This window comes from Anolis carolinensis, chromosome 4, assembly GCF_035594765.1.
Source record: "Anolis carolinensis isolate JA03-04 chromosome 4, rAnoCar3.1.pri, whole genome shotgun sequence".
In the NCBI taxonomy this organism is placed as follows: Eukaryota; Metazoa; Chordata; class Lepidosauria; order Squamata; family Dactyloidae; genus Anolis; species Anolis carolinensis.
The window spans coordinates 175,623,421-175,639,674 of record NC_085844.1 but is presented as its reverse complement, the minus strand read 5'-3'; the positions used below and the strand labels follow the sequence as shown (position 1 = coordinate 175,639,674).

At 38.9% G+C, this 16,254-nt stretch overlaps 1 protein-coding gene across 4 annotated transcripts in view; it reads right to left on the bottom strand.

Moving 5' to 3' along the window:
- ssbp3 (single stranded DNA binding protein 3) overlaps positions 1–16,254 on the bottom strand; it is a 218,423-nt gene that overhangs the window by 11,350 nt on the left and 190,819 nt on the right. The window contains exons 6-12 of one of the 4 annotated variants that reach the window (XM_062979611.1): positions 12,199–12,279; positions 11,351–11,410; positions 6,857–6,923; positions 6,670–6,746; positions 1,244–1,332; positions 1,063–1,111; positions 675–710 (exon numbers count right to left, since the gene is read on the bottom strand). In XM_062979611.1, the coding sequence (XP_062835681.1) occupies positions 675–710; positions 1,063–1,111; positions 1,244–1,332; positions 6,670–6,746; positions 6,857–6,923; positions 11,351–11,410; positions 12,199–12,279 (459 nt within the window). The remainder of the gene's footprint in view (positions 1–674; positions 711–1,062; positions 1,112–1,243; positions 1,333–6,669; positions 6,747–6,856; positions 6,924–11,350; positions 11,411–12,198; positions 12,280–16,254) is intronic. The other 3 variants (XM_062979612.1, XM_062979613.1, XM_062979614.1) reach the window with 3 other exon arrangements.

The window sequence follows — 16,254 nt, the reverse complement described above, 5'->3', positions numbered from 1 at the left end:
ATATCAGGTATGTGTGCTAAATTTGGTCCAGATCCATCATTGTTTGGGTTCATAGTGTGTTCTGTGCCTTAGAAAAGAGTAGGAAAAGGTTATGGGGCGGGGTCATGCAAATTCCACACCAATTGAGAGAGTAAGGAACACTGAGAGGTCTGTGATGGAGGAAAAACAGAAAATCTAGGATGAAATTGTCCCCTATGAAAGCCTTCACTTGGGTGGTGGGCAGTATTGGTGTTTATGGAGGACATTGGTAGGACTCACTCACTATAACCTGCAATTCATTGGAGGGAGTACCATTGGTGGCCCTTGAGCGGAGTTATAGCTGTTTGTGGAGGCAGGACCTTTTCTGCGTAAGTGAGCACCCCTGCCACATACACACATACAGATTTTCACTTTTATTATGTGTATAAATATTCCTTCCAATTACTAACCAGAGTTGATCCTGCTTAGCTTCCAAAATCAGATGGGATCTGGTGCCTTTAGGATATTTAGGATCTCTGCAGATTTAGCTATCATCATCATCATCATCATCATCATCATGTCAGTAATTATACCAAGAGTTCACACATTACAAATATTCTTGCATTACTTTGTATTATGAGCATAATCTAGGATGTTTATACATCCTAGTACATAATGTATTAGTACATTATCACCCCGAAGAAACATGAACTTACCACATATGTACCAGGTGATGAAGAAGAGTATGGAATCTATAAACAGAGCAGAGTGCAGAGATTACTTTTTGAAAAAATATATGTTTCAAGAAAATGGTAAATATCTACAGATTATGGCTACTTTGCTCAAGATCTGTCAAGTGAAGTTTCTAATTACAATGATTCCTGTTATCTAGGAGACTGAGGCATTGTATACAACTCACCCACCCTCTGCATTTCCCAGATCTACTCTTTCTGAATTTCTTCAGAGAATCAGGACAGGAGCACACAAAGACAATGGAGAACACATTTCAAGATCATCTCAGTGAGAGGAACTTAAAGAATGCCAGGAAAAAAGTACGAGGGAACAAGAGATGAGAATGAAAGACATTCCAGAGGTGGCACTTACTGAGTTAGCGCTGTTGGGATTGGGCCATGGTCTACCAGCTCCCGGACCCCTAGAGTTTGAGAAAAAATAAGTCTTTAGCATGAATATGTCGTACTAAAGTGCAAACACAGATTGAAACTGAATTTATTTCCATATCAGGTGGAACATAAATCAAAAGCCAGCAGCATAGAAGATGCCTTACATGTTAATCCCAGGCATGCCGGGCCCTAGAGAGTTGGGTGGAGGTCTCATTCCGCCGCCATAGTTCTGCAATGATAACCAAGGATCAGTCTACCATAACGAGAAGGGAAACCGGAGAAGAAAAGAGAAAGGAAAAAAACAAACAAAAACGAGAGGGTTAGTTTGTGAAAATGAACTTTAATTAAAAAAAAGATGATGATAATGAACATACAGGCAAAAAATTTGCAACTTCAAAAAGTAAAACAGGGTGGCAGCATCTCTCAGTTTGCTCTTTGGCAAAAACATTATTTTTGAAAGAATAAAAAAAATATCTTAAAAGCCACCAAGTTTCAATCCCATGGTAGAAATATACAAGGAATGCCCAACGGGTAAAGGCTTATTGCTGTGGCCAGTGTGTATAGCAACAAGGGAGTAACAGCACCTGGAGCGTACATATAAGATAGTTATCTTTAAAAATAATACAGACAAAAAAGAAGAAACCAAAAATAGTTTCTTCTCTGCAACATGTAGCCAAACAAGTAGTAGACATGAAGCAATTAGATTACTTGCTTGGCAGTGGTGAGGTGCGTGGGCTGCATGGGAAGAAGCAGAAAAAAATCTGGTGGGGAGCAGCAGCAGAGAGAGGGTGCGATTGAGAGAGAGAGAGAGCGAGAGAGGCCGAGAATGAAAGAAGGAAAGAGCAAGGCTCTTTAAGGAATACAGAGCAATGAGCAAGTGATGAGGAGGTGCAGGAGAAAGGATGCTGAGAGCAGAAATGTTTGAAACAGCTTCCTAAGGAAAGAGCATTTAGTTCTTCCAAATCAACAGAAAAAGCAGCAGCTCTAGTCTAAGAGTCACAGAAACATGCATTTTCATTTGAAAAAGAGGACATACATGACAGAAACAAGACAAACCTTAAGCAAAAAAACAAAACAAAAAAACAAAACCAAATGTGCATTGCTTCCCTGTTACCTTGACTATCAATGCAGACCAAAGTAGCCCTATATACATTCACTCGTTTGTGTCCTAACCTTTCTTCGTTCCAATAGCTTGCTGAACCCACTCCTATCAAATAATTAAACATAGAAGAGGTATCGTAATACTATGTTTCACCTACTTCATAGAGGAGGGTCTGAACAAGAGCCAATCTATTACAGTTTTGAAGCTCATGCCATGCTAACATTGTTCAGGGGCCAGAAATGGAAAGGCAATTTATGAAGGGATAAACAAGTGAGCACTTGCTCAAACACCTGAATCCATGCCCGCCCAGGCTGCTCATCCTGTCAGCAGCTACCGATTCAGGTTTTCTCAGTTCGTGACAGACAACCGTTCTTGGTTTGTGACAGGCTTGTTGGCACCAATCCAAACATGGCTGCCTGAAAGGGTCTGGCGTTGGATTACACAAAACCATGCTTCTGTCCCGAGGGGTAGTTAAAAGCCAGCTCCTCTTTGAGAGCAGTTTAAATAATGGTTGTTTAAATAACTAGGTCTAATGCTGGTTACATTAGAATTTTCCCTCAATGGTCATAGCTTTCTCTTGTTGATAAATAACTTTTTCTGATTTGTGGGATTTTCAGAAACCTGTGCTTTTGAATGGGCAAGTTTTCCATTTAGATGAGCACAGCCACAGCTGGCAGGAGTGACACTGACAGTTAGGAGGAAAGTACAGGTCGCACTTCTGGCAAACCACCAGAAAGCTTGGCAGAAACATACTGAATGCCCACAATCTCATTTTTAAAACAATCCTCCCTCAAAGTTCAACTGACTTTATATCCTGAGTTAACTTGATAGCATGGTCAGTGGAAGTCCCACTACTACAAAAATTGCCATTTTTAAACTCTGCATCTTACTGACCAGAAACATAGGAATATCATGTTCCCTACTCCTCAACCTTAATAAGGTAAAGAAGGGCTAGTTCATTGGCAAGTGTGTAGCATACAGATTTATCTCTCTTGTTACTGTTCTGTGATTTCAAGGGGTTTCCATGGCCAAGCAGGGATACAAACCCTGGACTAGTCCAAAACCCAAACCACCTCGCCATACTGGCTTTCAGCATAGTTTTTATTCCTACATAGCTTCTAAACATGGTTTTGCAAATACACTTTGTAGCCACTGCAAACTCTCTGCATCTACAAAATAAAACCATCTCAAGAATGAGTATACTACTTATACTTGGTAAGGAAGGGAACCACCTGGTTCGTCCAATATGTACAGAACACCCAGAACCTTTGAGGCATGATTTGCTTTGCTAACACAACTGTAGCTATGAAAGCCATTTTAATAAAACATGAGGGGTTACTAAGAACTTTGTACCTATTGTTACTGGCAAAACACCTCTGACTATTCCTCACCTAAGAAACCCCATGAAATTCCATAGGGTTGCCATAAGTCAACGGGCAACCTTAAAGCACATACACACAGTTTCATTGCTAACAGTACTAGACCATTAAAAACAGACAACAATGCTATTGGAATCTAAACTACTGGACAACTTTTTTCTCTCCTGTAAGTGGGTGGATTTAATAGATCTCTGTGAAACTTTTTAAAAAACTCAACACTAGTTTTAAGAATGTTATTACATTTTTCTCCACACAACACACTTCCCCAAAGTAGTGAAAAAAGTTACACTAACACAACAAGGATTAATTCATGTAACTGTAAATACAGAAGACAACAATGCGGACTGATGGTGCAGTAATCTTAAAATATTTCCTTAGACCAATGCAAATAGAATAAACGAGTTCTTGGAGCAGTACTTTTCATGAAACCAGGCATGCCACTCATCTGCTCACTTTCTCCAAATCTAGGCTCAGTCCTGTACTTGCCAATATAATCTGTCCACCCCATACCAGTCCTAACCTGAAAACAGATGGCCTGACTGAATGCCTGTCCCTGTTGCAAACATTTGCGGACTCTGAGGTTAATCTGATAGCAGCAGAGCCAAGAGTGCAAGGCTCTTTATTACAGACAAATACATAGCAAAGTACTTTGTTATGGTCATTACCATTGCTGCAGCACCACATTAAATTTGACATGATGTGATTTGATGCAAACTATTTGCATATACTTTTCCAATTTTAGGTGACGTCTGATACCTTTGAAACATTAAGATTTCACATTTGGTGGAACATGAAAATCTAGAGGATTATGTATTTGCTCCATGCGTACTATTTGAATCTGTAGATGGAGTTCTACAATATTATTATTTCTAAAACAACTAACAGAGGCACAGGACCAGTTCGGGAGATTTCGATGGTGTGAAAACATGTTGCATATTTTTGTTGTTTCTGTTCCCTCTCCTGTTTTCAGATTGCTCTAACCACTATTTGCAATGACGTGCCAAACCATGGTTTGCAAATTCTTGCAAACATGGTTGTATATCAAAATTATTGTTACCCATGCCTTGTCAGATCTTGATGAGACAATGTATTATAATTAAAGAAAACCCCTTCTAGAACATGGCAAACAGGGTATGAGATGAGGAGAAATGCAAGCTTGTAGCACATTTCTAATCATCCAAAATGATGGTTTGGAAAAGTGTCTGAATTGAGGGACTATACAGGAATTTAAATATAAAAAGGAGGATTAAAAACATCAAAGCATCTAAATAATGGTGACAGTATATCCCCCAGCTGTTGACTGCAGTGTGTATGTAACTATGTAGAGAAGGTGGACATCTCTTTCATCTACAACAATATTAGCGTAACAATACCTCTTTTGGAAAGAGCAAAGGAACAAAAGAAATTATGTGATTACAAGTAACTAATGACTAGTCGCCTGTAAGGTTGCATGTAAACTACAGTAAGTGACACTGGGTTAAATTGTCACCTGCAACCACCTGAAGCCCAGGATAAACTGTCTGCATCTCTCTAAAGTTAGGCATGACAAAGTGAAGACAGGCATTTCAGCTTGTCAGGTTTCAGGAAACAGCGTGCTAAGAAAAGAAACAGCAGGATTGCAAAAGAGGCTGCAAAGAGAAGAGGCAAGCCTATGAAAGAAGCGCATTCCTCAGTGGCATCAATCAACACTACAACATGTAAATGAACACATGCCATCTCAATCAATTGAAACCACACAGAGTATGAACCAGTGAGAGGCTAGAGTAGGCATGGGAAAACTTCATCCTTCCAAGTGATTTGGACTTCATCTCCCAGATATCCCAGCCAGCTTCCTGGCTGTTAGGACTTGTGGGAGTAGAAGTCCAAAACACATGGAGGGTTGAAGTTTGCCCGTACCTAGGCTAGAGAGATCATTACACTTCTCTTCATCAAGAGACTGCACTTTTTTGTGGAGGTTTGTGTCAACGTTGTGAAAGGCTGATCTGGGGCAGCCATTCTCAACCTGGACTGTAATACTTATTTTACTTGGTAACTATGACCTGAAGGGCTATAGAAAAGGGGCCTAGAAAATCAGCCCTGGATCTTCAGACAATGATATAAATAACATAACTGGATTTGAAAAATCAAGAACCTTTTAGTTATCTTATAAATTCTACTGTTCCAAATTGTCTCTCCCCTCCACCCAGCATGTTCCCACACTGAATCAGAACAAGTTGAGCTGGGAACCAGGGGGTATTTTCAACATGTTTTGGGTACTTCTTGTACCATTTTAGGTCCCAAAAAGGCTTAAAAAATCCAAAGGAAGTAATTGCGAGTCACTTCTGGTTCACTTCCCATTTCAAAAGATGACTCTCCAAACGGCCTCCAAACGACATGACAATGTCCTCCACCAAAACAGGAATTATTTTGGCGTATGTTGAAGCAAAAATATTTTCCCCAGAAATTTCTCTGATCTCTTAAGAGGCCCCAACTGTGCATACTTTGCCCATCTCTTCTCTAACATAAAGGCAAAATATAAAAAACAAAAGTTAGCCAATACAAGCTTCTTCTTGTATGTCTAGGGAGGAAATCTTCCTTGGCTACTGAGGGCTTTTATACTCAGTTTCTCTGCCCTTGTATAAAGGAGACAAATAAAAGCAGAATAGATTGGTGCTAATTTAAATATTAAAATTGATTAATTCAAATACATGCAGAATTATAGTCTACTGTCTCTGCACCTTCCCCTGCAAGGGTTATCATCTTGAATTGGAAGATGTCTCCTTGGCACAATCCCAGTTAAATATCTGTTTGCCCACTTGGACTAAAGAGCAAAACTGGAAGGTTGTCAGGGGCAGCGGTGGTAGGTGGGCACAAAAACTACGTGATACGAGAATGTTCACTTTTGAAGCCATAAGTAGATTTTGAAAAGTGGGATTTCTTTCAGACACATGTAAACACACTAATGTAAAATGCATTACCACTAATGGCAGGGAGAAAGGGGTTTGGAAGTAATGGAAGTGCTCCTAGTTCTTCTTGCCCTAGAGCCTGCTTTTATGAGGTTTTGCTCCTAGAACAATGAAGATATTACTTGGCACTGGACAGGATAGGAAATGCTCTGCCCAGGTTTTACCTGTGGACCCGGACCCATGGGCCCCATTCCTCGTGGAGGATTCATCCTTTGCATTGGCCCTCCCATGTTGGGATGCCCTGGGGAGAGGAGAAAGAGAAGATGTTATAGAAGAGTAATGCATCCGCTGAACGGAAAAGCCAAACCATCCTAAGACAGCATCCACAGCAACCTCAAATAACCTATTTACCTTGTTGTCGTGTGGGGTCCATTGAGTTGGGCAGCAAGGGCTGTGTACCAGGAACACCCCCTGGAGGCTAGGAAAAGGGGAAACAAATTTGAAAAATCAGATACTTGGAAGCAAGCAGCAAGATAATTACTTTGTTTAGGTGCACACACATATCTGTAAAGCATAAACTTGCAAAACCTGTTTGATCAGTCTCTCAGAAATACAGAAAATGCAGATCCTATTGTCTACATAGGACACCTTTTCAACTACCTCAATGTTTTTTCCACACAGTCTGATTTTCAGAATGATGTTCCTTAGGATTTGTTACTGATACTAATGTGATTTTAAGATTCAAACTTGGACAAATTCAGTATAAGAACATATTAGTAATTTTTCCTCCAGTGGAACCATCATTTCATTAATAAGGATTATAAAGTTCTCCCTATTTTTTTTATTGACCCAACATGCACAAATTATGATGTTGCTTTTGTGGGCATTAAAGGCTTCTTTAGTCATTTTCTTTTCTTTTAAATACATGTGCTATTTAGGCTACAAATCTTTCAAGTTTGTAAAATGTCCTGATAATGCAGAAAAGAAAATATAGATTGCAATGTCCCTTGAGAAGTCAAAATATAAGCAAGCTTTGCAATATGAGCATTTTCTTTAAAAATAGAGTCTTGTGTTTTAATCGCAGGCTGCACTTCTGCAAAAGATGGAAGCTGTTGGTATCAACATAAACATTAAAGAAGTGGTCTAAAGATCAAACACTGGGACATATTTATATACTTTTCAATATTAAAAAGTAATATACGCGCACTAACACTAATGTGTTTCTACTTTGCATGTTTTAATATTTCTGCTACATAATCCGCTTTGTTACAAGCATGCCTATAATTTCTTGACCAAAGTTTTGCTTTTAAAAATGGCTTATGATTGCAATTACATTAAATGTTTGGATTCTTTATAAAGCAATGTGTCTTTAATGAGCTGGGGTCCCTAGAGTTACAGCACTTTGAAGCTGAAAGGATGTTGCTCCGATTGCCCCTTGGATGCAAAACCACTGAGGCCCTATGTAATAACAAAATGTATTTTTTTTTTACAAAGCCTGCAATGCCAAGATTTTTGGAATGGATTTATGGTAGATCTCTTTATGCATAAGACCTGCATAGCCCTACAGTTGAAGTCCAAATAGAAATAATTAGGTTAAAGTAAAAATATATAGCTTAAAGCCATGTGATAAATAAAGATGTCATTCGACGTCTATAGCACTTTATGGGTTTCCTGAGATGTATCAATATTTGAAACAAAACGGAGGACGGAAGTAATAATCAAACAGCCCTCAGAAAAGTAATCACTGTGCATGTGATTTTACCAGATATATGTTTTAATAAACTTGTGTGCTTAGCTTCCCTTTCATGTTTGAGAAATTTCACACTTGAATATTTCAGCTGCAGTTTATGTGACTCTCTGCCCACCACTGTAGATAAATGTTTCAAATAATAATAGTAAGAGATAGTAGAAATGTGCTAAGTGAGTCTTTGAATCTTTCTGACATTCAGTTACTCTAGGCAACATGCAATTAATTAAACAGACAAAAGGGACCCTTCCAAATATTAGGAATAAGTTTCTATATGAACATATGCAGGCATGCATGGGATAGAGAAACGTATCATTCAATGAGACTTAGGGCTAGAAGGATCTGATCCACACATCTGTCTCCCAGTTATAACAAAAATGAGACCTGCTCAGGTCTAATCCCTCCCCCCTTTCTACCACCAGACACTTCCAGAAATCTATGCTCTAGATAAGCAGCTGAATGTATGGTCATACTTGATGCCAAACTAGTACAATCAGTATTTTAAAAAAAATACACAGCATCAGCTTAAAACCCCTGCTTTCTTCTCAGAAAACTGCCCACAATTTACCCCAGCACAAGCAATCTCCCAATGTAGTGCTTGGCAGATTGATTTCCCTTGAAGTTTAGAAATGTGTGAAACTGTGCAATGGAACTGTGCAATGCAACAAATCTCTGCCTACCTATGAATTTCCCCTTGTTCACTGGCTTAGGGTTTCTAGAAAATCAGTTTATAGTACAAAAATGCACAGCTACCATATGCTGAAGGAAATCCAGATGCCTTTTTTCAGTTAGTGCTTCTGTCACACTTTCCTCCACATTAAATGACAAAAATGTTGTTAATGGGGAAAGTAAGACTCTTTCCTCTCCTACTCCAACTGGTTGTCAATATTCACAGCATTATGTGGTTGCTTTAGTAATACAGGGGCTTACTTACAATATGTGTGACTTTAACCAGTGAAGGACAGAATCTCTCTCCGCTTTTTAATTTTTTTAATGATGCAAGTATCTCTCTGCACAGAAAAAATGCAGAAGTGCTGGTGTAGTCCTTTTATCATTTTTTTCCCAAAAGAAAAGGATAACCAAAAATAATGTTGTTCCCACTCCAACACAGCAGCAATTTAATTTGGAAAATATTGTGTTATTTTTCAGTGAATACTTTACAAACTGTGTTGCAATGTTTCTTGGTATCTATCCTCTCAAAATTGCTGTACAGACTTAAATGCAGACATAGTGAAGATAACAGGAAGAGTTTATTTTATACTGTAGGTGCAATGGAGGGTATAAGAGAAACATCCTACTGATGAAATACACGACCACTAGCTAAATGGGTTGGTGAGGATATGTCCTCAGCTACATTAGGTTGAAGCAGTGAAGGCATCAACTTTGCAAAAGTACAACATTCTCAACTCTGCTTCAGTTCTGGTAAGGTTACTTGCAACCCCACAAAATACTGTAAAACTAAGTGAGCAACCTTTTTTATTGGGCATAAGATTTTGTGGACTTCAGTCCATTTGATCAGATACAACTGCAGTAGAACTACAAAAATAAAACTTGTCAATCCTTTTAACACAAGACACTTTGTTGCTTGCAGCAGATGGTACATGGCTGCTATCGCCAATAATTTTGGTTTGTAAGTAATCTGCAATGTACGAGGGTTGAATGAAAAGTAATGCCTCCACCTTTGTAACTCTTCAACAGATGGTAGTACTGGTATGCGGCAGGTACTGGCTTGTTCAGTAGACTCTCCTCTACAGTTCAATTTGGCGAGAAGCCTTAGCATTGAACAGATGTGTTGTTAAAGTGCGAAGTATGGAACCCTGCGCAGACGGTTGGTCAGTGTGACTTAAGCAACATGCAGTCATTGAATTCGTGACAGCAGAATGTGTCACCCCAAAGGAGATTCATCAGAGAATGCAAGCTGTTTATGGTGACTGTGTTGATGTGAGTACTGTGCATTGTTGGGCAAATAAGTTTAAAGATGTTGCGGTGGGAACATCTGACTTGCATGACAAAGAAAGAATTGGACGTCCTGTGACAGCAACCACCGAGTTTCACAAGCAAAAGATTGACAGATTGATTCAGCACGATCGTCGTATCACGCAGAGAGAAATTTCAAGCATTTCACAAGAACGTGTGGGTCACATGATTGCTTTGCTTGGCTATTGGAAGATCTGTGCACGATGGGTACTGTGAGACGCTGGTTGTTGAAACAGAGTGTCGACTTCTTCCACGACAGCTTCAGAAAACTTGTTCATCATTGGCAGAAAGATATCCAATTGTCTGGTGATTATGTGCAAAAGTGAATAGTGATAGTTAAAGAGCACATTCTAAGGATTATTTCTGCGTTTGATTTATTAAAATATTCCCATCCAAACCGAAGTAACAAAGGTGGAGGCATTACTTTTCATTCAACCCTTGTACATTTCAAACAGCACAATTGTTTATGTTCTGTTATGTTTAGTTTTCAGCAGCTAAGATGGAGAATGGGTCTACAAGATTGCTTGTTATTACGGCTTCCTTAGTAGGGTGTGTGGAAATTAAACTACCCATTGGTCAAAATGGCTATATGGGACTTGCAGGATAGAGGCAGAATGCACTTGAATAGGGAAGATCAGCTATTCCCTTTTGTCTTGCTTGTGAACTCCTCAAGAAACATGTCTTGAACCAAAATGTAAAACTGGATGCCAAAGTAGGTAGATGTTTGGTTAGACCAGCAAGGTTGTGTTTGGGTTTTCAAGCTGGTTTGCACAATAGCTTCTTACAATAAATTCAAGAAGCAAGTGTTTTCATTATTTGAGGTATTCCTTCAAAGAAATGTCAAAAAGCCAAACACACAATACAATGTTTTTGTGATTCAACACATCTCCTGTGTACCTCTTATAGCTTAGCTTGCACAAACGCAAGGAAGAACCTGGCTACAGACAGTATACTTTTCTAACCCCAAGCTGCTGCTGCTTGTTAGATTTATGCATCTGTGTTCCTGCCAGCAAAAGGCTACCTGAGATTAAACATGTCTAAAATAGCCCTTCAGCGAAAGAAAAAAAAAAGTTTGTCAAAGCTTGTTATGCCTTCAATGTTCAAAGCTTCATTCATGTACATCTAAGCCTGAACTGTACTTTAGAAAATACCTTGACATGAAGACTGAAGAAATACAATACCTGGTTTCCCATTCTGATGGGGGGCCGGGGACCTCCTGCGTATCTTGGTGACATAAAAGGCTGTAAGCATATAAAATTAATTCAGTTACATTCAACAATAGAAGTAAATATTAGGGTCACATTTCCCCACTGCTGTACCTCAAATAAATACCCATATTCATTGTTTCTTCTTTACTCCACACACAAACACACTCACTGATACCATAAACTAAAAATTTGATTTTAATACAATGCGTTTCACACAAATTGTATATTATCACAGACAGAACCCCGCAAAAAAAAAAATACTACTAAGAAATACCTTAAAACTCTTCTTAGGCATTTGTTGCATTTTATTTCATTTATGGTTGGATGGCTTAATAAACTGTGACAGTACTAGGTACAACTGCTAAAATTAGAACAAGGAGAATGCCAACTAAACAGTTGATGCTTTTTCATAGATTGGTAAATGAAAGGGAGGGTTGGGGCGGTGAGGATTTAAACTATTCCAATGACAAGTGGTGAAAACAATCACTTAAACCACATAATGAATGTCTACTACCTTTCAGGAGAAAAAGAATTAAAAATGATATTTGTATGCAAATCAGCATGTTGAAAATTGAAAGCTACTTTCTAATTTAATGTCAATGAAACAAAATATAGTCAAGAGAAACAGACTTCCTAGCGGAGGTGGAATGGAATGAAATCACTACTGAGGGCCCATATTTTGAGTAGATGTAAATCCGCAAAGCTTCAAGAAGGAGGGTGGAGCTCAAACTGGCTCAATGAGTGGAGTGGTGTGGCTCCCATAGGCTTGAAGGGTTCACACAGATCACAAATAGCACAGCCGTGCCCTGCAAGGTCTTTACCTGACTGTGGGGTCCCATCATGCTGTTGGGGTTGTGAGGTGGAGGCTGTGCGTGTGGCGAGGGCTGAGAGCCAGGCGGTCCCTGTGAGGTTAGATAGTAGAAGGCAGTTATAGATCAGGCACAAAAATTGTGCAGGAAAATAGCTGGCTTACAAGGAGAAGTCGGCAAATCTTTATAGGGAGCAAAAGGTTTGTTTCTACACACTGCAAACTTTAACAAACTGGGGTGGGGAATGAATGAACTCTCAAGCACCCAAAATTTAGGTTTCTAGCTCTTGTGGCTGTATGAATGAGTTTGAAAATGCAATTGCCTTTAAAGATAGTGAAAACAGAGATGTCAAACAATATCATTCATTAGTTCTCCATATCACATCCACTAGCATTTGGGATATCTGGATTTGGGATTATAAATGAAATCATTGATCAAATAGCAAATCAGTTCTGCTCTGGACCCACTACTCAATAGGAAAACTAAACAGCATCAACAGACAATTTGTGAGCAAACATTTTCATTGCTGCACCTTAATAAATGCAAACTGTGATCTCAATTAACATAATCAACTCCAGAATATCTTTAGTCTAATACTGGAAATTGCACACATGGCATTGCAGAATTGCAACATGTCCACCAACTGCGTCCTGGCATCTGCCCACATTAATATGCACTTTATTCAAGTTATGCTGATCAGGAGAATTGAGTAAACAAAAAAAATGCAGATTTGCTTTGGCTATATGAGTCAAGATAAGGGTTAAGATAATACAGTTTCCATAAAATGAACAAGCCCTCTAGTATAAAATATTGTCTCTGTTTTCTATGCGCCTGAATCATTACACACATCTTGAGAATTGTTTGAAGAATTTATACAGAATTTGTTCATTCTTGCACTTCCTTATCAGAGAAGCAAAGGTGCTTTGTGATCCCACTTGCCATGTGAGTCAAGGCTGGGCACCACAATGAAGTAATAGGGAGAATCATGAAGAAATTCTGGCTCACAATTATGATTCCATATCTAGGAGACTCTATTTATTAGTCTACTGCTTTTAAAAAATACCATCACACACGTGAGATAATAATTTCGTACCATTTTGAGATTTCAGACATTAACCTTCAGTAAAATTCTGTGTTTAATATTGTGTTAACTTATTTTTTTTTTGAAAGAAAAATATGATCCACATTTATGACTATGAAATTTACGGATATGACATTTGGGATTTGATTATTCTTGGATTTGATTAAAATGTTCGCTCTAGAAATTTCTAGGGCTTTCAATGTGATTTCTAAGAACGTCTGCAATACGATAGTCAGCTTCCAATGGAAGTCAACAGTGGAAGCACTGAATGAAACATGCAGAATAATCACAGGATGCCTCAAACCTGCACCCATTGATACTCTATAAGCTAGCTGGCATTGCCCCCCCCCCCCCCCCCCCCGATATGCGATGGGACGTTGCTGCTAACTGCAAAAGAAATAAGGCTGAACACTGTGAAAACTATCCACTGCATGGCTATCAGCCTCCTCTCAATAGATTTAAATCAAGGAAAACCTTCATGAGAACCACCACTCTTAATGTTTCCCCAGCAAGAGTATCCTTGTGGGAAGCTAAACCAGGAAATCCCAAATGGATGGCCCCCCACAAGGGTCTTCCTCCAAGGGCAAACCAAGAATGGGCAACGTGGAAGTCCCTGAACAGACTCAGAAGTGGAGTTGGGAGATCAAAAGACAACCTGGCTAAATGGCACTTCCTAAAAGAATCCTCCACCTTGTATGACTATGGAGCAGAACAAAAAACTCCCTACTTGTGCTTGCCCACAATGCCGTGCCTCATGCACAGAGAAAGAATTGTTGAAAGCTACAGACAATGCGGTCGCTGTTGCCCATTTTTGGTCTAAAATTATTTAGCCACTTGTGTTCCCTCTATTTTATCAGTTTTATATTTATTTATGCAATGCTTTTTGACGTGAAATAATAGTGGAAGTCAACTACAGAATCATGTTGGAAGATCTAATTTTTTTATTCAGTTTCTTCATTCACAATTTTTCACTTTTAGCAAATATGGAAGGCTCATTGTACAAGTATGCCTCAATTAACAAAACCTGAACTAAAGCTTTTTATGAAGTTTTAAAAGTCTGCCAAGCCATCCTCTTTCTGCCTTGCTCTTTCTCAAATGAAATGTGTTTTTTTTTTTACAGCAGCAGCGCTGGGAGGATGGAAGAGGACAGCTGGAGAAGTCAACTTTTGGTTTTGGACTCAAGTAATTTCTCTAGACTAAGCAATTCCATAATGCCTGAGCGGGGAAAGAATGGAATACTGATCTAGCTGGTTCTATTGTAGTTGCCTAAAACAGACAAGATACACCCCCAGAATCTCTTAACAAAGAATGTATGAATGGCAAAAAAGCCTGCTTCACCAGCTACCCCCAGCATGCTTTTAACAAGGCCATACATCCAGAGGTGTGGCCACCCAAATGAAAATCCTAAGAAAAGTGAATGCTGGCGAAAGAAAAACTCATCGCCAAGAGCATTTCGAAAGAAACCTTCAAGGGGTCTCTAAAGGTTCAAAACGCAACGTTTACCTAACCAAGTTGCTGAACTGTATACATGCATATTTTGGTAGTTTCAAATAACACATCTGTTGAAACACGTATGGGAACCTATACATATCTCCATGTTATTTCTGCCTCCTGTGCCAAATTTGCAATTAAAGAAGCAACACTCAGGAACACATCTATGTTGTTAATTGTGATATTTGCCAGGAAAGAGGGGGAAATTGGTTGATGTAGTTTCAACTTTGCAATATAACGGTGATGGACTTTTTCACTTGCAAATACCATTTCAATTTCCTTCTTTCCGAGAAATGAGAAGTTCATGCCGAAAAGCATGCTCCTGAACATGACTATCCAGATTTACACTATAATATACACATGCTCTTTTTTTCTCTCGAATAAAAAGCAAATTGTCATTGGTCTGGAAAGCAAACAAGACTTGTAAGTACATTATGAGCAGCAGCTAGACACTTCAGGAAAAGCAGAGGAACAGATGTTCTATACCTGCCATGTTAGTAATTTCAACAAGTGTTCGCCTTCTAGCTGCTGCCAGCAATGGCACGGTTTGTTACCATGAGCAATTTTCTTAATTAACAGACATTAATTAGCCATTTAGCAATTTTGCAAGCATTTGTTTAGCAGCTTTCCTAAACATGAATACCACTGTGATAATGGTACTGATTAGAGGATCCCCTAATTAACAGTACAGGGAAGGAAAATTGAAATCACATAAATTTAAAAGGGGAGGGGAAGTTAATGAAGGCAGGACATATTTGCACCTGCAAATCTTTTGTACTCGGGGAAACTTGAGTGCAATGTAAATAAAAAAGAAAAAATGGTTGACATAGAAAGACGCAAACAGAGATCCAAAACTGAAGCAAGCACTCTGCCGATCCTCCAGGTTATGTTTACGCGATCGCAGAAACTGATTTTCCATCGCATTAATAAGCCCTATTGTACAGAGGGTGCTAACGTTTGCTTATTAGCTCCTTTAAACGAGAATGAAGGCTTGCTTCCTGCAAGGTATTTTTCTGTTCTAGTATTGACATTCAAATGCATGCCCCTAATGCTGGGTTACGGAAGATACATGTATGTTTCAAACACCGTTTCAACTCCTGGTAAACAGGGAATGGATGTTTTTATGCAAGATGTTGTGTCTGAAGCACATCTATCAATTTAATATCTATCACAATGCACATGGATTTTGTGCTGATGCTGAGCAACTTTTGAGAGGCAACCTTCATCAAGTAAAGATAAACTATTTTTCACTAATTTATCACAAGCTCCACCTTAACCCACCCCGTATAATGTGTTCTTTCTACCAGCCTTATTTGCCAACGTTATTTTAAAAAGTATTTACAATTTAGAAAAAATTTATGAGAAGCATTAAGGCAAGGAACGTATTTGCTTACAAGTTACGAGTAAATAGTTATTGGGTTACAGGAACGAGTTAAAAAACGTATAATTCATTTAAACGAAGACAGTTGTTTAACAGTGCCATCCAGATATTACAC